The sequence below is a fragment of the Clinocottus analis genome, unplaced genomic scaffold, assembly GCF_023055335.1.
Source record: "Clinocottus analis isolate CAN_PGR_092001 unplaced genomic scaffold, fCliAna1.0.p SCAF_25, whole genome shotgun sequence".
Lineage (NCBI taxonomy): Eukaryota > Metazoa > Chordata > Actinopteri > Perciformes > Cottidae > Clinocottus > Clinocottus analis.
The window spans coordinates 6,995,897-7,010,268 of record NW_027175987.1 but is presented as its reverse complement, the minus strand read 5'-3'; the positions used below and the strand labels follow the sequence as shown (position 1 = coordinate 7,010,268).

Sequence of the window (14,372 nt, the reverse complement as noted above, 5' to 3'; positions counted from 1 at the left end):
TTGGTTTTCATCTGCTCCCACGGCTCTATCCACACCTCAATTACGGCTGCGTTACCTACTGTACAGGGAGGCAGATTAAACAAACTAGTGAAGGCACGTCTCGGGGGACACGTGGGTGTCAGCGGAATCACAAGCTGGGTAATCACTTCAGAGAGCCAGAGGGAAAGAGAAAAGGGAGAGAGAGCGAGCGGGAGACAGAGACGGAGCACGCCAAGCCTGTTAGTGGCTTCAGATCACAGGCCATCTTCAGTGAGTGGATGAGAATGCCAAACATGTCCCACGGGAGGGGCCCCCACTTTAAATAGCGAGGAAGGGAGCAAGGAAACCTCTCGTAAATCCTTTTTCCTTTTGGCAGTGTGTGATCGCGAGGGCCCTCAGGAGCTATTTGTGCGCGGGCGGTGTGTACAGCATGCACGGTTTTTTACACACACACACACGCACACACACTCTCGTATGCCACACATGTAGAAGAGATACAAACACAGATGCATGTATATAGTGTGTTCACAGACACATTAGCAGCCCACACGAGAGTTCACACGGAACTCAGAGGAGCGTCCCACTTGGCCTCCAACACGACTGTAAGACGGTCTAAATATTGCCCAATATAAAAGAATTCAGAGTGTGGGTCTGAAGGCACAGACACAACGTAACAAAAACGGATGTCATGTCAGACACGACGCTGCGATTCGTCCCGAGCGTTTCTTTTGATTACTTGATGGATTGTTGATATTTTAGTTCAAGCTGTCACACGCAGATGGCGAATTGGTTTTCTGACCCTCAGGTCTTTAATAATATAAAGACATCCAGTTTGAGACAAAGGAAACCAGCAAAATGTCTCACAGTGGAGACGCTGGAACCAGTCGAGCCTTTTAGGTCCGCTTTCTGTCAAAAAGTGTTGCGGATTCATTCTTCTGTCAACCAATTAAACGAGTAACCGACCAATTCATTGAGCTCCGTAATGTTTTGACAGGAAATTAAGAATGGGATTCCCCCCAATTCTGTCCCATCATGTCAAGCGTGTTCCCCCCGTCCCCGTCCCGGGTAGAAGTTGAGCTCCGATGTGGACACAGTAAATCACAGTAAGTAATGCTGTGATTGGCCAAAGTTCAAACTGTTGGACACTGCGTGGAATGCTTTACGACTCATAATGATAAAAGCAATGGATTATAAAGCAACATTATATAGCAACATAAACTCAGGCTCATGTTTTTTATGGATCATTCATTATCATATAATTGGAAGGAAAGTCTTCATAAGTCTTGTCCGACCGGCTCTCAAAGAACCAAGAAAAAAGCCAAAACTTAAATCAAAAGTTAACATAACTGAAAACATAGAACCGCTGCTGAAAGAAGGACCAACACATATCTATATAACTGGTGGTCAACTGCATGATCTCTTCATCCTGCTCTATTTTCACTATTAAGTCATTCCATTGTTTCAACAATTGATTTATTGTTTAGTCTCTGAAAAAGTTCTCAGAGCCCAAGGTGATGTCAGTCTGACTGTCAATTTTTGCAGAGAAAACTTAAATAACCTTATTTCAGGAGGTGAAACTGGTGCACGTTTGGCGGGTTTACTTTTTTCTCGCTTTATGAGTGACATAAGCGGCTAACCATCGATCCAAACGGTCGTCAACTGGTTTCGTTGTTAAAACTAGTTCCAGCGTCTCAGGACTAAAATTATCGCACTCAAACTGAAAGGATCCTTGCTCGTCACCGACACGGTTCTATACCATCTCTTGTCGCAGGGCGAGAACACGGATTCCACAAAGTGAGAAAACGCAGAGCGCCTCTTTAGTTTCCTCTGACAATCCCGCTGTATGATAACAGACGGCGGTGTTTTACAACGCCACGCATCAATTATTTTACGTGGCTGCGTCGGAAGTGAGCATTTTCAATTTTGCGTTGCTACTTCAATTGGCTTCTTGAATAAAACAGGACGGCAATTGAAGCAGCGTCAAACCCCACCCCCCTGTGGAGATGATCGCAAATACTTTCGAACTATTTCAGCTGGGCATAAAGGAATCATGAAAGGCCTCACTGCTCCCCAGCGTCCCTTCGCGAGGGGAGAATGGAACCGGAGTCTTAGTATCGAAACTTCAAATAGTGCCTGTAGAACCAATGCACTGGTGACGGGACGGGGTGGGGAGGGGGTTCATTTACACTTTACTCACTTTCTTTCCTTTTCATTCCTCAAACCTCAGAAGTGTCTCTTCTCTGTTACATCGAAAGTCAAAAGGACTGAAGAGAAAATCTTTTTCTTCTTCTTTCTCTCTTTTTTTTAAAGAAGCACATTCCCTGTGAGCTGCTGAGGCTTAGAATGGTTAGACAATTTAATTGGATAAAAGGAAAAGATTAAAGAGGCCCTGACTCTGTTCCATAAATAATTGATTTCTAATGTATTTGTAGTGGCAGTGAGACGCTGTTGTTTGGGAACGGGGGGATGTTGAGTGGCAGAACGCTTCAGATTTTCCCTCAGTCTTTGCCTTCTTTGTTTTTTCACGCCGGGATATTGAAGCGGCATGAAAGGCAGAGAGGGAGCACACTTGCAGCTCAATTTGATCTTACATCGTCAGAAATCAAAGATCGTGCATGTAAAGGAGGATCGCAAGGAACTTTTTTTTTTGTGGGAGACCAAACTTTTTCTCACTATGTTACTAAAGAATACGATTCTGCTGGTGCAACCCTTGCAAACCCCAAAAGGCAAAGCCGGCAAACTGTAGCTCCGTATCCAAAACTAATAAAAAAAAAATTTTAAAAACACAAAATCCATTTTGGGACTTCAGCTGATTTTTGTTTTTGCGCTTGGATTTGAATATTCGATAATAAAAAGAAAAAGACACAGTGAACCACTGCATGTGTTGCTTTTCAATATCAACAACACTGAAAGCAAAAAGCATCAAAAGTAACGTGACTAATAGAGAACGTGGCGACAACAAATAATCTCGCTGTACTTTACATTTTCAACAAGCTTTTCCTCCCATGAACGCTGAATTGATTTATTGTGATACCTTAAAAAAAGAAGGTACAAAGTGGTGACAACTTCTTTACACTTCGTTGAAGACTTAAACAATAGGTCAGCGGGTGGTTAACAGTAAATAATTCTGTCCAGCACATTAAGAGCTACTGAGCCGCCAAGGGGCCGCTAGTGTTCCGCTTCAAACTCCCCCTCCCCCCGTGCCGGGTTTATACTGTGTTGCTTCCGATTGCCCTCCGCGTAGCCCCGACAATGTTGTGGCCTTCAGTCGCCTTTCGTATGACAAGCGAAATAGCTGTCATCGCTGTATTTCAATCTCCTGATGCCCCTCTCTCCAAAACACCCCCCTCTTGCCTTTAATCTCATTCCCAATGTCAGCAAACAGCAATCTGCAGAGGTGCTGAGGCGACGGTGGAGGACGGAGGATAGGCGAGCCTGTGCCACGAAGCATTACGGCTTGGCCTGTCAGGGCCCGTGGCGGCGGAGCGAGGCGGGGTGGGGGTGGTGGTGGGGCAGAGTGTAGGTTACATGTTTTAGAAGCAGGTTGGCAGGAGCGATGTGGCGATGTGGAGGGGTGCCAGGGTGCGAGAAAGGGGGGTGGGGTGGTGAATGGGGTGAGAGAGAGGAGAGAGAGGGAGGGACAGGGAACAGGTGAGACTGCGTCTGTGTGGGCGAGTTCAAAGACGCCGGTGTGTGTTTATGTCGCTGTTGATCCGTGCGCACCCGCGCCCGCCTGTGCTTGCGTGCGCCGAGCGTGCCGCATGTCGACTCGTTCCCGAGGTCAAGCGCTCACTCACAAATGAAATCTAGCAACGTGAGCGCCCGGGAGCCTCAGCTGGGCTTGCACGGCAGCTGATCTTGCAAGCCTCAGTGGAGCTGTCTCAACGAGGCAGGGTAGCAAGCACCCGAGCCTAGCGGGGGAGGGTCGGGGGAGGGTTTGTGGTCACCTCACGTGAACCGCTGCCATAAAAAAATAAAAGAAGAGGGGCTTCTGTCGTCGGGGAAGAGGAGCCCCATGCTGGCGCAATGCATCAGCTGAGAAACTAGAAAGCAGCGTTGCGAGGTCAGTGGCGGTGCCGGGACAAGATAATGAGAGAACAGAAATGGCAACAAGGACCCATAAACTATGCTGAAAAATAAAGAAATAAAGAAAATAATAAAACGGGTGTTCATGTTGTGTTAAAACTGCCCTCTGAGCAAGATAAAAACGAAGCACTGGAAAAGCCACATGACCAATGACATGCAAGATGATGACATAGCAGAAAAAAATAAAATAAAATCTGCTAAGATTTCATTCATAAAAGAAAGAAATTAGAGATGGTTTAAAGAGATGACATGGAGGTGTTTGTAAAATGTCTGACAAATTCATAGATTTCAAATCAATTTACATAAAAAGAAAAAAAGGGTCTTGGAAGTCAAAACTACCGTCTCACACTGACACACATACAGCATTGCTCTTAAAAAAAGCAGCTATGATGGATCATCCGTGGCCATTGTGTTGTATAATCTGGTCTTTTGCAGTCATATATTATAATCCACTGTAGGTGGCATGAGCTTTAGACTAGTTGCCATGTCACCAGACTGCCTCATATCAACCCCCCCATCCCTCTCCCTCCCTCCTCCCCGCCGCCCTCCTGCCCCTGGGTGGTTGCTGACCTCCTTCCAGCAGCATTATGCTCCTCTGTCTCATAGTGTAGCTGCAACATACATACATAGACACACAGAGTGCAGCGCGGCACAACAAAGAGGCAACACTGGGCTGTGATTGGAGGAAACCCGCTGACAGTAAAAGGCCCTTCAAAATCGACTATAATCACATTGGAAGTAAAAGGACAATTTTTCTTGTGTTCTTTTAAATCTATTCGTGTGTTGAAATAAAGTACATATTATTATTAAATTACACTTATTGTATTGTTACAATTTGTCCTTATTGTCTTTTTTTTATTAAAGGGACAGTGCGTATGATGTAGTGTCATCTGGTGGTGAAGTTGCAAATTGCAACCAATTGAATACCCCTTGGCTCTCCCCTCTTTTTGGAAGCGTGTCACGGCCTTCAGATGATGTGAAGCAAAAGAGGTCATCCATGAAGATGTCAGTCAATTCAAATTGCAACCGCGATTTTACCAGCTGAATGCTTTTAATGTGAAGCAGCTGCAGCAGGAAGTGTTGGGTTAGCTTTAGCATTCACACCGATATTGCTGTATAGGAGAAGAGCAAACAGTGAGGCAGACATCAGGGAGAACAAAACAGAAACAGTAATGCTGGATGATTCCTGTGAATCACTTCTGATGAAAACTATTACATAGAGGTATTTAAAGAATTTAAATATATAGGCCGGCTACTGCTGAAAAAATGCCGACCATTAGTTGTATGAATTACAACGGTTTGATTAGATGAACATCATAATACCTTCTTTAAAGATCTTCTTTTTTTTCAAACAACTTTAGGTTGGATGTGTGAAAATGTCTCTAAATTTAAACTTATTATTACATTTTGCCTGTGTGTTTACAAGAGCATGACTTTAAAAAGGTACACCTTCATGAACTAGATAGAAACAGTTATCTGTAGTTGGGGGAGATGGTTGGCCAAAGGCATTCGAAGACTGTGGAGGTGGAGCGAGGTGTGGTAGTGGGGTGGAGGTGGGGGGCCGTCTTTCTAAGCCAGCATAAAGGTTTTACTCTGACACACATCCCACTTGTTATGACATGTAGAGGCACATCTAAAAGCAAACTCCTAAGAGGTTGCTGAGGGCGACCTCAGTAAAATGCAAATGAGTTCCACCAGAGCATCTTAGACAATGCACAAAGCTGTCTAAACTGGAAGCCTATTAATACATTAAGTTGCGATGCTCAGTTGGGTTGTAAAGAGAAACACGGGCGGCTCCGCCAGAGCGCACTGTGTGAACCCTAAACTTTTTTTCTGACCCAATTACCTTAGTTGATCCGCAGCCGACTCCTCCGGCCTGTACTGTTGCTGGAGCTCCGCTGCCATTTGTATCTCTTCCAAGATTCCTCATGAACATTTCATTTGAGGTGTCTCATAAATTATGAGGGCTCCTCCAGCCGACATTATGAGGGGGAAATGGCAAAGCCTGCCTGCATTTCTTTTTTCTCTCTCCCCTCCTCCGGCTTTAATCATAAAAACAAAGGCCGGCTCAAACCAGGAGGAAAAGGCTTTCCCGACAGCTCGGCGTCCTGCGCGGAGTACAGTATGCCCAAAAGAATCCCTGACTGTCTCTCTCTCACTCTGCTGTCTGATGACAATATTACAAAAACATTTATGCTACGGCTCAAAAAATCTCACTTGAAAAAAAAAAAAAAGCATAAATATTGATTGGGTATTAAAATTCTTTTAAGTCGATATAGTGGAGTACTGAAAGTCTGGAAATCGCATGAAGGAATTCTCAACTTTGGTATTAAAGGGGAAATAAAAACAGATTCTCTGCGGCAGAATGTACTACACTGCATAAGTATCATCATCACTAATTGTAAATAATGCAAGGCATCTCATCCTTTCAATTATTCAGCTTTATGTCCTGGTTTTTTTCTTTTTCTTTTCTGGTTGACAAGAAATGTAGCGGTGACAAAATATTGTAAGTTCCTCTGATGCACAAACGCCGAGGCATGTGTACCGCGAGCTGAGTAGCTGTGTCTTATTAGATTTCCACAAACACAGTACACCTACGCACAACCTAAGTGGATTAAAGATGACGGATGATGACATTTGGAGAAAAGGCTCTTTCAGATTACTCAAATCTAATCTGGAACTCTAAATCAGGACTAATCAGTTGCTTTGCAAAGACGCTTCAATCACAGGAGGAATTTTCTGGCTCGTGAACTGTGTTTCTCGCAAAGAAAAGCCCTTCTTTTATATAGGGAATCATTTTCAGGTTTTTTTTTCAGTGAACGGCTGCTTTTCAATGTGCCACGATTGGCCATGAAAAAAAAAGTCCCACCGACTCACAGTTGTTGTTAAAAAAAATAAAGAGAACTCAATGATGTTACGTAACTTTGATCCCGAGCTCCGTTGAGTCGACTCTAAAAGTTTCCTTGTGACATCACGGAGCCAGAGTGTAACGTTAATTCGATTCAATTAACCCCCCCTGGACCAATGGAAATTCACTGCAGCCGTTTCACATTAGAGGCTCATCAAAGACGTTAGCGACGCTGATAAAAAAAATTAAAACCTTAAAAAAAATAAATGTAAAAAGCTTTGCCGCTACAGGAAGACAGTCCATCCAGTCCAGTGGCACACTAGAGTTCGCAGCCCCGCTTTGATTAATCTTGTTAATTACTAGCCGCAGGGTTCCAACAACGGCTCGGCCTTTTCCCCCCTGTACCCGACCAAAAAAAGAAAATACAGAAAAGAGGAGGCTCGTGTGCCATTAGATTCTTTGTAATTACAAAAGGCCCATTGCTTTGGGACTGATTATCCCACAGCAACGGATGCACGGTACATGACATGCCGGACTAGTCCATTTTTAACGTCACCGTGGCGGCTGCATGTACAGTATTCGACGGGGGAGGACAGAGGCTCTGTGGAGTTGCAGAACGGCATGTGCTCGACTTGAAAGCCTCTTCTAATGAGTCCCTGCGGTCACCTCAATCTCAGGCTCCATGCCCGCATCCCCTCTCTCTCTCTCTCAATGAATTCAGCTGTCGCCTTGTTTAACAACACGATGACCCCCTCCTCCCTCCACACCACTCCAGTAACAGCCAGCCGCTGTCAGCCGGGGACGCACACGCTATCCCTAACTCGTTCTGGCTACCTCAGCTCACATATGACCCATTTCTCAACTGGCATGTTCTTGTTTTTTCCCTTCGCCACTTGGCCTTATAGTTGGTCGGAACTGCGTGGACGGTATAGCGTGTGTGTGACTGCCAGGACTGCGTGGCGAAACATACCCAATTTTTTTTTAAAAATGAGGCCAGGGAAGCTTTGCGGGCTGTTCCTCTGTAAAAGATGACTGCACTTTGCTTTAAGCCAGCAGATCCGTTTGACCTATGTCTAATGTGGACCAATTAAGGTCTTTACATCAGCGCGCACCAACGTGAAGCCGAATATCCCTTAATTCCAGTTAAATACATGTCCCTGCAGCTATAATACACCTACACATGCTATCGTGGTGCACTGCACGATTATGTGCTGATATAAAGCCTGCTCCAGAGTCCCTATTGAATGTATTGAGTGAGGTATCTAATGGGCATGGGAATTAATTCCAGGGCCAAGGGGATTAAAGGCTCGAGAAGAGAGCGGCAGAGGATGGCACTCGCTGGCAGCAGAGGTTACAGAGGGCGGAAAAACAGAAACGAAATCTAAATGCACAGCAGCCGTCTCTTTTGAATCCTATTTTTGCAAAAATAATATTGAAATTGGTATTTTGTTTAATCCTGGAAGTTATATATATATATATATATATATATATATATATATATATATATATATATATATATATATATATATATATATATATATATATATCAAAATTAAATATCAAGTGCTTCACAGGAATAAAAAAAACTGGTAGAGAAATAGTGCAAAAAATAAAATATAACGCTGGACAATCAAACAAGATACAGAGTTTTATTGAAATCAGGATGTTTCATCTGTCCAAAGCCTTTATCTCTCATTCTCATTATACCCCAAGCAGGAGTCGAGCCTTATCCTTTGATCGCACTGATATCGTTTTGAGACTCTACCTTGAGGACTGCTTCCCAGACTGCTAGATATGCTGCTGTGTCTACACTTGGAAATCAACAGATAAGAAGTACAGAGAATACTAGGTTAACCTTGTCTGCATCATACACACCAGCGCTGCACCCCCGTGGCCTTGTGCCAAATCCCCAAAAAACTATTGTTCTTGTGATGCAAAACTAACTCTGTGGGCCATTGGGCGGGATAATCTAGAAAACCGTATTCCTGAACGTGGCACGGCTTTGGTTTTGAAGTAAACCAGTCGTTTTTTTCCCCCCTTAAGTGTCACACAATGTCACAGCGAAAAGTGGCTAATGAGATCAGACTACCTGCACAAATGCTCTACACGTTACATTGTGAACCCTTTGATCGAACCCGATTCTGTGAAAACCATTACATTCTGCGATCCTCAGCGTAACTTTGAAGCCATAAACGACTTGACTGAAACTTTGAGCTGCAGGCTTCAGGACACAGGAGAGGGCCAAGAGGATGTCAGTAGAAGTTGTACAATGTGAATAGTTCAATGTATGATGCACGTAAAGACTCCATTTGTTTCCCTCCATAACATTGGAAAAAGTTGTGGTCACTCAGAAAAATATTGGATATAAAGATTCCATTGTTTTCCAATTTCTGTCAATTAAATTATCAAAAGATATTCAACTTTTTTTTTATTCATGGCATCGTAACAGTGTTTTACTGCTGCTAGCCATAGTTGTGCTGTTGTGTATAATGCAGTGGAAAAACGAGGCCACAGGAAGTAAAATGTGACAGGAGCAAAATAAAAATAAAAAACACCCTGAAACTGTTTGAGGTTCAGAGGGGTTAATGTATCACAGTGCCCCTGTTTGCAATCACTCAGAACAATGGAAATAACGTTCTCTATGTGCAAAAAATAACTAATATTTAGTTACTACTAAATAGCTCATTGTGGAAATATTTTTTTTGACAAAACAGAATGAGTGCAGATAAGTGAGCCATCAGGTTGTATCAGTATTAGTGGCTGCAGTGAGCTGTATTTGATCTGTTTTCTGTTGCGAGAGACGCAACAGCAGAAAAAACCTCACAGAGACTTCTGGAGATTGACTTTTGGCAAAACGCCAAAAATCGGCCAGTCGCGCATGCGCAAGTTTAACCTGTTAACGGCATAACTAAACATTTACCTGAAAGTACAGGCATTTCTCTATATATTTATTAATGACTTAGTTTTATGTCCGTGTAGTTTTATCCGTGTACTTTGTACTTTTGTAATGTGTGAAGCCAGGAGCTAATTGTCGGTACAAGACATGAGCACTTTGGCTCGTTTCACTTTTAGTTCAGAGAACATCGTTCAGAGAGCTGCTCCGGTGCTCCTTGTAGGAGAGCTCCTGTTGCCATCTTCAACCAGGGAGCGTTTAAAACGCAGATATAACTTAGTTGTCTACTTTTCACGCAACATATTTTTCGACGCTCTCTGTCTGCTGCTGTGCGTATGCTCAGTGCTCACCTGCATGCGCGCAAGCGTCTGTGCGCATGGGGCGGAACTCTCGCAACCACGTAGAGACAAAAATGACAAGCTGTCGTAGATCCAATCAATAAAATCTGGCCGTTTAGTTTGTTCAATAACAGATAAAGGTGTAAATCTGTTCTACAGGAAAGAGAACTGTTAATGACATTTTGTGATCTGGCGCTATAGAAAAAATTACGTTTTTTTTTTTCAGGGGGCGCCCCGCCCCCCTAATATAATGGTAGAGGAAACACTGTATCAAAAAGCTACTCTCGCCTATAAATGCCACACCGTAAATCTTACAGCAGACGATACAGGACCACTTATAGCACAGATGATGATCTTCTGCTTGGTAAACGTGCCGGCTCCGTCAGAACTCGGCAGATGACTACGGCAGCAACTCCCGGTACATGGCGTTCACATGCACAAGCACATGACTACAATACATGAAGCAAAGAGGCAAAGGAAAAGTGATCCTATGTGTAGATGGACGGGGGGGAACAGGAGGAGGCAGATAAATCAATTAGCATTTAACGGGCAGAGGGGTCATTACGAGTGAGTGAGAGCTTGTTAGATCAGGAGGACTGCCATGCCACCTCCCTGAACAGTTATGATAGAGGTGACACCAGGGGTTTGCTGGGACTATTGCGATATACTGTATATAAAGGACAACAGTGGTTTTACGTTGTACCTTGTCAGGACCATTTCTTAATACTGAACAGAGGACATTTTGGAATTAAAAATACTGTTCATTAAGTACAAATAAAGATTTACACTCTGACAATACTGCATGCTCTGCCAAGATGAAAAGATGACGCTGTCTGTCTTCACTCAGGGCACAACACGCTTCTGCTTGATCTGTGACTGGTTAGCTAAACTAGTGTAAACGATGCAATGCTTAATGGAATTTAAAACTTTTAAATATATGCCTTTTAACTAATTGCTGAAGCGTTACCCTATATTGATATTCTGATGCCGAAACTGGTCGAAAATGTTTTTTAGTAGCAGGAAGAAAGCAGCCAAACTTGGGTGACCAGATTTGAGGACATTTCGTTGCGAGACGAATGACAGTTCTCTCTACAGTCAGAGCTTGCGCAAGAAGGTGTACCTTAAGGAAGATACCATTTCGCTAATACGCAGGTGTCAACAGCTAGCTGTCCTGCCCCATTACTCTTAATATAAGAATCTTAAAGCTTGGGGCAATCCTCTTTAGAAACATTTGAGATACGTTCGTTAATGTAATGATTGGATGAGCTACCCGCTATGTGAAACTACATGCCGACTCAGTGCTCATCACCAGTGTTAACAATAGGCATGTTTGTTTACGTTCATGATAATTTGGCTGCGTGTCTTTGAAAAGAGGCTTGAAGGGTTGCTGTGGCAGACATTCTGGCTAGATTTAGCAACTTTTTGGAGCTTACGCTACTAGCTACTCTTCGGAAGCCTCTGTGCTTCCTCAACCTCAAATTTCTGTGGATCGTAGCTGTCTAGAGCCGGTTCTGCCCCCCGCCATGGCGGCCCTGCTGATGCCCCTCCTCTCTATCTATGGATCTTGATTATCTGGATTGTGGTCCATGCCTGCTACTCATTATATGAATAATGTCTGTCATATTCATGTAATGTACTGTAACTCCGTTACGTTGTTCATTCTGTACACACTTATTGCTTCTGTCCATCCGGGGAAAGAAGTTACTCTCCCGAAGATTTCTTCCTTTTTTCCCTGTGAAAGTGTTTTTTCAATTTTTTTTGGGAGGGAGTTTTTCCTGATCCGATATGAGGTCTCGGGACAGGAATGTTATGTGTACAGATTGTAAAGCCCTGTGAGGCAAATTTGTATTTGTGATTTTAGGCTATTCCAAATCAACAGAATTTAATTACCGGTGCGTTTTATTATTTACACGGTCTGTGTAAAAGGCCAACGCTAACCAAGGATGTGTGTGTGTGTGTGTGTGTGTGTTGGTGAGCCATATTGCTTACCAAAATATTCCTCAGACGGCGGGTTGTCCATGTCAAACAGCATCTTCTTGGTCAGGCGCTCCAGCTCGTCCTCCGGATGGGCCATGTGAGCGCCGCCCTGAGAACAGGGGAAGAGGGACATATTTGAGATTCACGAAAGCTAGCCGAGGTGATGGAGAACATGTCGGCGGTTCTTTGCATTCGTTTTGGATGTCACCTGTGACGAATGCGACATCAAGTGCAAAAATGTATTGCTTAACAAAATACGTCGAGGTTCAATTTAAAGATGAACAAAAAATAAGAAACCCTGACTTCAATAAATCAGGACGAAAGAAGCCTCTCAAGGTCAAACAAAACACATTCACTGTAATTAAAATGCAGCGGATGGTGTACGGTCTGCCTTTCCCCCCTCTGAGATATCTGACCCTGGCTCAGGCCCCAGCGGTGTGCGGCCCAGAAGGTTGTGCATATCCTTCTGTGGAATACAAGCATGTTGTGTAGTGGGGGGGGGGGGACAAAACAGTGACCCTGACTAATCCTTGTATTTGGGGAAAAATAATGATAACATAAGGAGAAAAAGGGAGGCAAAGCTACTTTTTAAGTCGTGCAGATCGGGGGCGATAGGTCAGGAGATAGTTCTTCACTCGCACTCGGAGCACAAAAGACTTTAAGGTGCGAGCCGTGTTGCGGCCCTAATCTGTTAGGGGTTTCAAACGGAGGGCGGAACTATGAAGATTCTATTCTCCTTCCTTTTTTCCTCGTCGGGCTTGCCCTCCCCTCTTATCACACGGTCTCTCTGACATTCGCCCGCTGTGTGTTGCGCCTGACATTTCCTGCCAATCATATCCCCCCACACCCTCTCCCCAGATCACGCCCCAATCCCGTCACAGGTGTGTGTCCTTTGCGGACGCCCCGGAGGCCTGACCTTGACTCTCCTCGTGCTGCGCGGCTCTGCTTTTTCCTTATTCTTTTTTTTAATTGAAATCGACGACGCTCCGGCGACCTTCCCCTGATCTGGGGGCCAGATGGATCTTTACAGTAGAGTTGATTTTCAATATTGTAGCGCAGGCCGAGATCTGAGCTGACCTTTTGCGGCATTCCTAATTGTGACGTCTGGGAGCCGGGTGAATGTTAGCAGGTTTTGTGCTAATGTATCCGCGGTTTACTGTGTCGCATGAAGGAATCAAATCTGTCAATAGGAGATTGAGCGGAGCAATGTTTTTGTATTTGGAATGAAAGAGTAATTACAGGTTGTGTCTTCTGCTGTTATTGACGCCTGGATTTGTATGCACGCAATTGTCATTAATTTGACTCATTGTACGTGTCAGTCATAGTTTCAGGAACAGAAATAAAGTCAGTGTTACTTCGACAATGAATTAAAGTGACGTTAAATGAATGTCTGTCAATTCACTATCGCCGAAGGAGGTAAGGAACCATTGCTGTGTTTACAAATTCTTCAGTTTTTCCTTCATGGTATACTGACAACTAAAAAGAAGCGAAGCATATCACTCAGAAACGCTACGTCCACCAAGTTCTTCTTACTGAACGCGTGTACAATCCTTCACCGCACTTTTGCGTTACTAAACAGTCGTAACGATCATTTTCGGACGCCCTGAACTGTAATAACCACTATACTTGCTGGCTGGAGATGCATAACCCGTGCCGAACCCATGTGACCAAACAACGTTTTGTGTGAGAGTCATAAAGTCTGAACTCATTTGATAAAATAGGGTATGCCTTGCAAAGTGGAACCATGCAAAGCGATAGATGTCTGTGACAAACGTTGACGTTGCTTCTGCATTGCATTATGGGATATTTGTGCCGGCACTGTGTCCAGTATTTAGTGTACTCCAGAGAGCTAAACTCTGAGCATAATTCCATTGTTTTTCCTCCAATAGATTTTCTAAAACAACTAGGATTGAAATCTGACAGCTTGGCACTTTGGGGCTCGTCTCGCAAACATACAGTGGGTTCACGCCCCTGAATTTATTTCCAACGGTGAGCTCTGATTACTGTCCATGACTTTACCATCCTTGTCTTCTGTTCGGCCCCAGGTCTCGGGAGGCCGATAACAGAAGCCCAAGGGGTCAACGTGCTCATCGCTCTGCCGCGCCAGAACCCACTCTTGAGACAAAGAGCAGCTGAGCTCTTGGATCGCTCGCCACCTTCGCGCCTCCTCGGCCACTTGACCATAATCAATCATGGAGGATGAGGAGGAGACGAAAAGGAACATTCCTCAGCGGTTGGATATTCCTCTATT

General features: G+C 44.1%; 1 protein-coding gene across 2 annotated transcripts in view; it reads right to left on the bottom strand.

The window, feature by feature from the left end:
• lpp (LIM domain containing preferred translocation partner in lipoma) overlaps window positions 1–14,372 on the bottom strand; it is a 144,615-nt gene that overhangs the window by 28,169 nt on the left and 102,074 nt on the right. For both annotated transcript variants that reach the window (XM_068591496.1, XM_068591495.1), the window contains exon 8: window positions 12,134–12,230. In XM_068591496.1, the coding sequence (XP_068447597.1) occupies window positions 12,134–12,230 (97 nt within the window). The remainder of the gene's footprint in view (window positions 1–12,133; window positions 12,231–14,372) is intronic.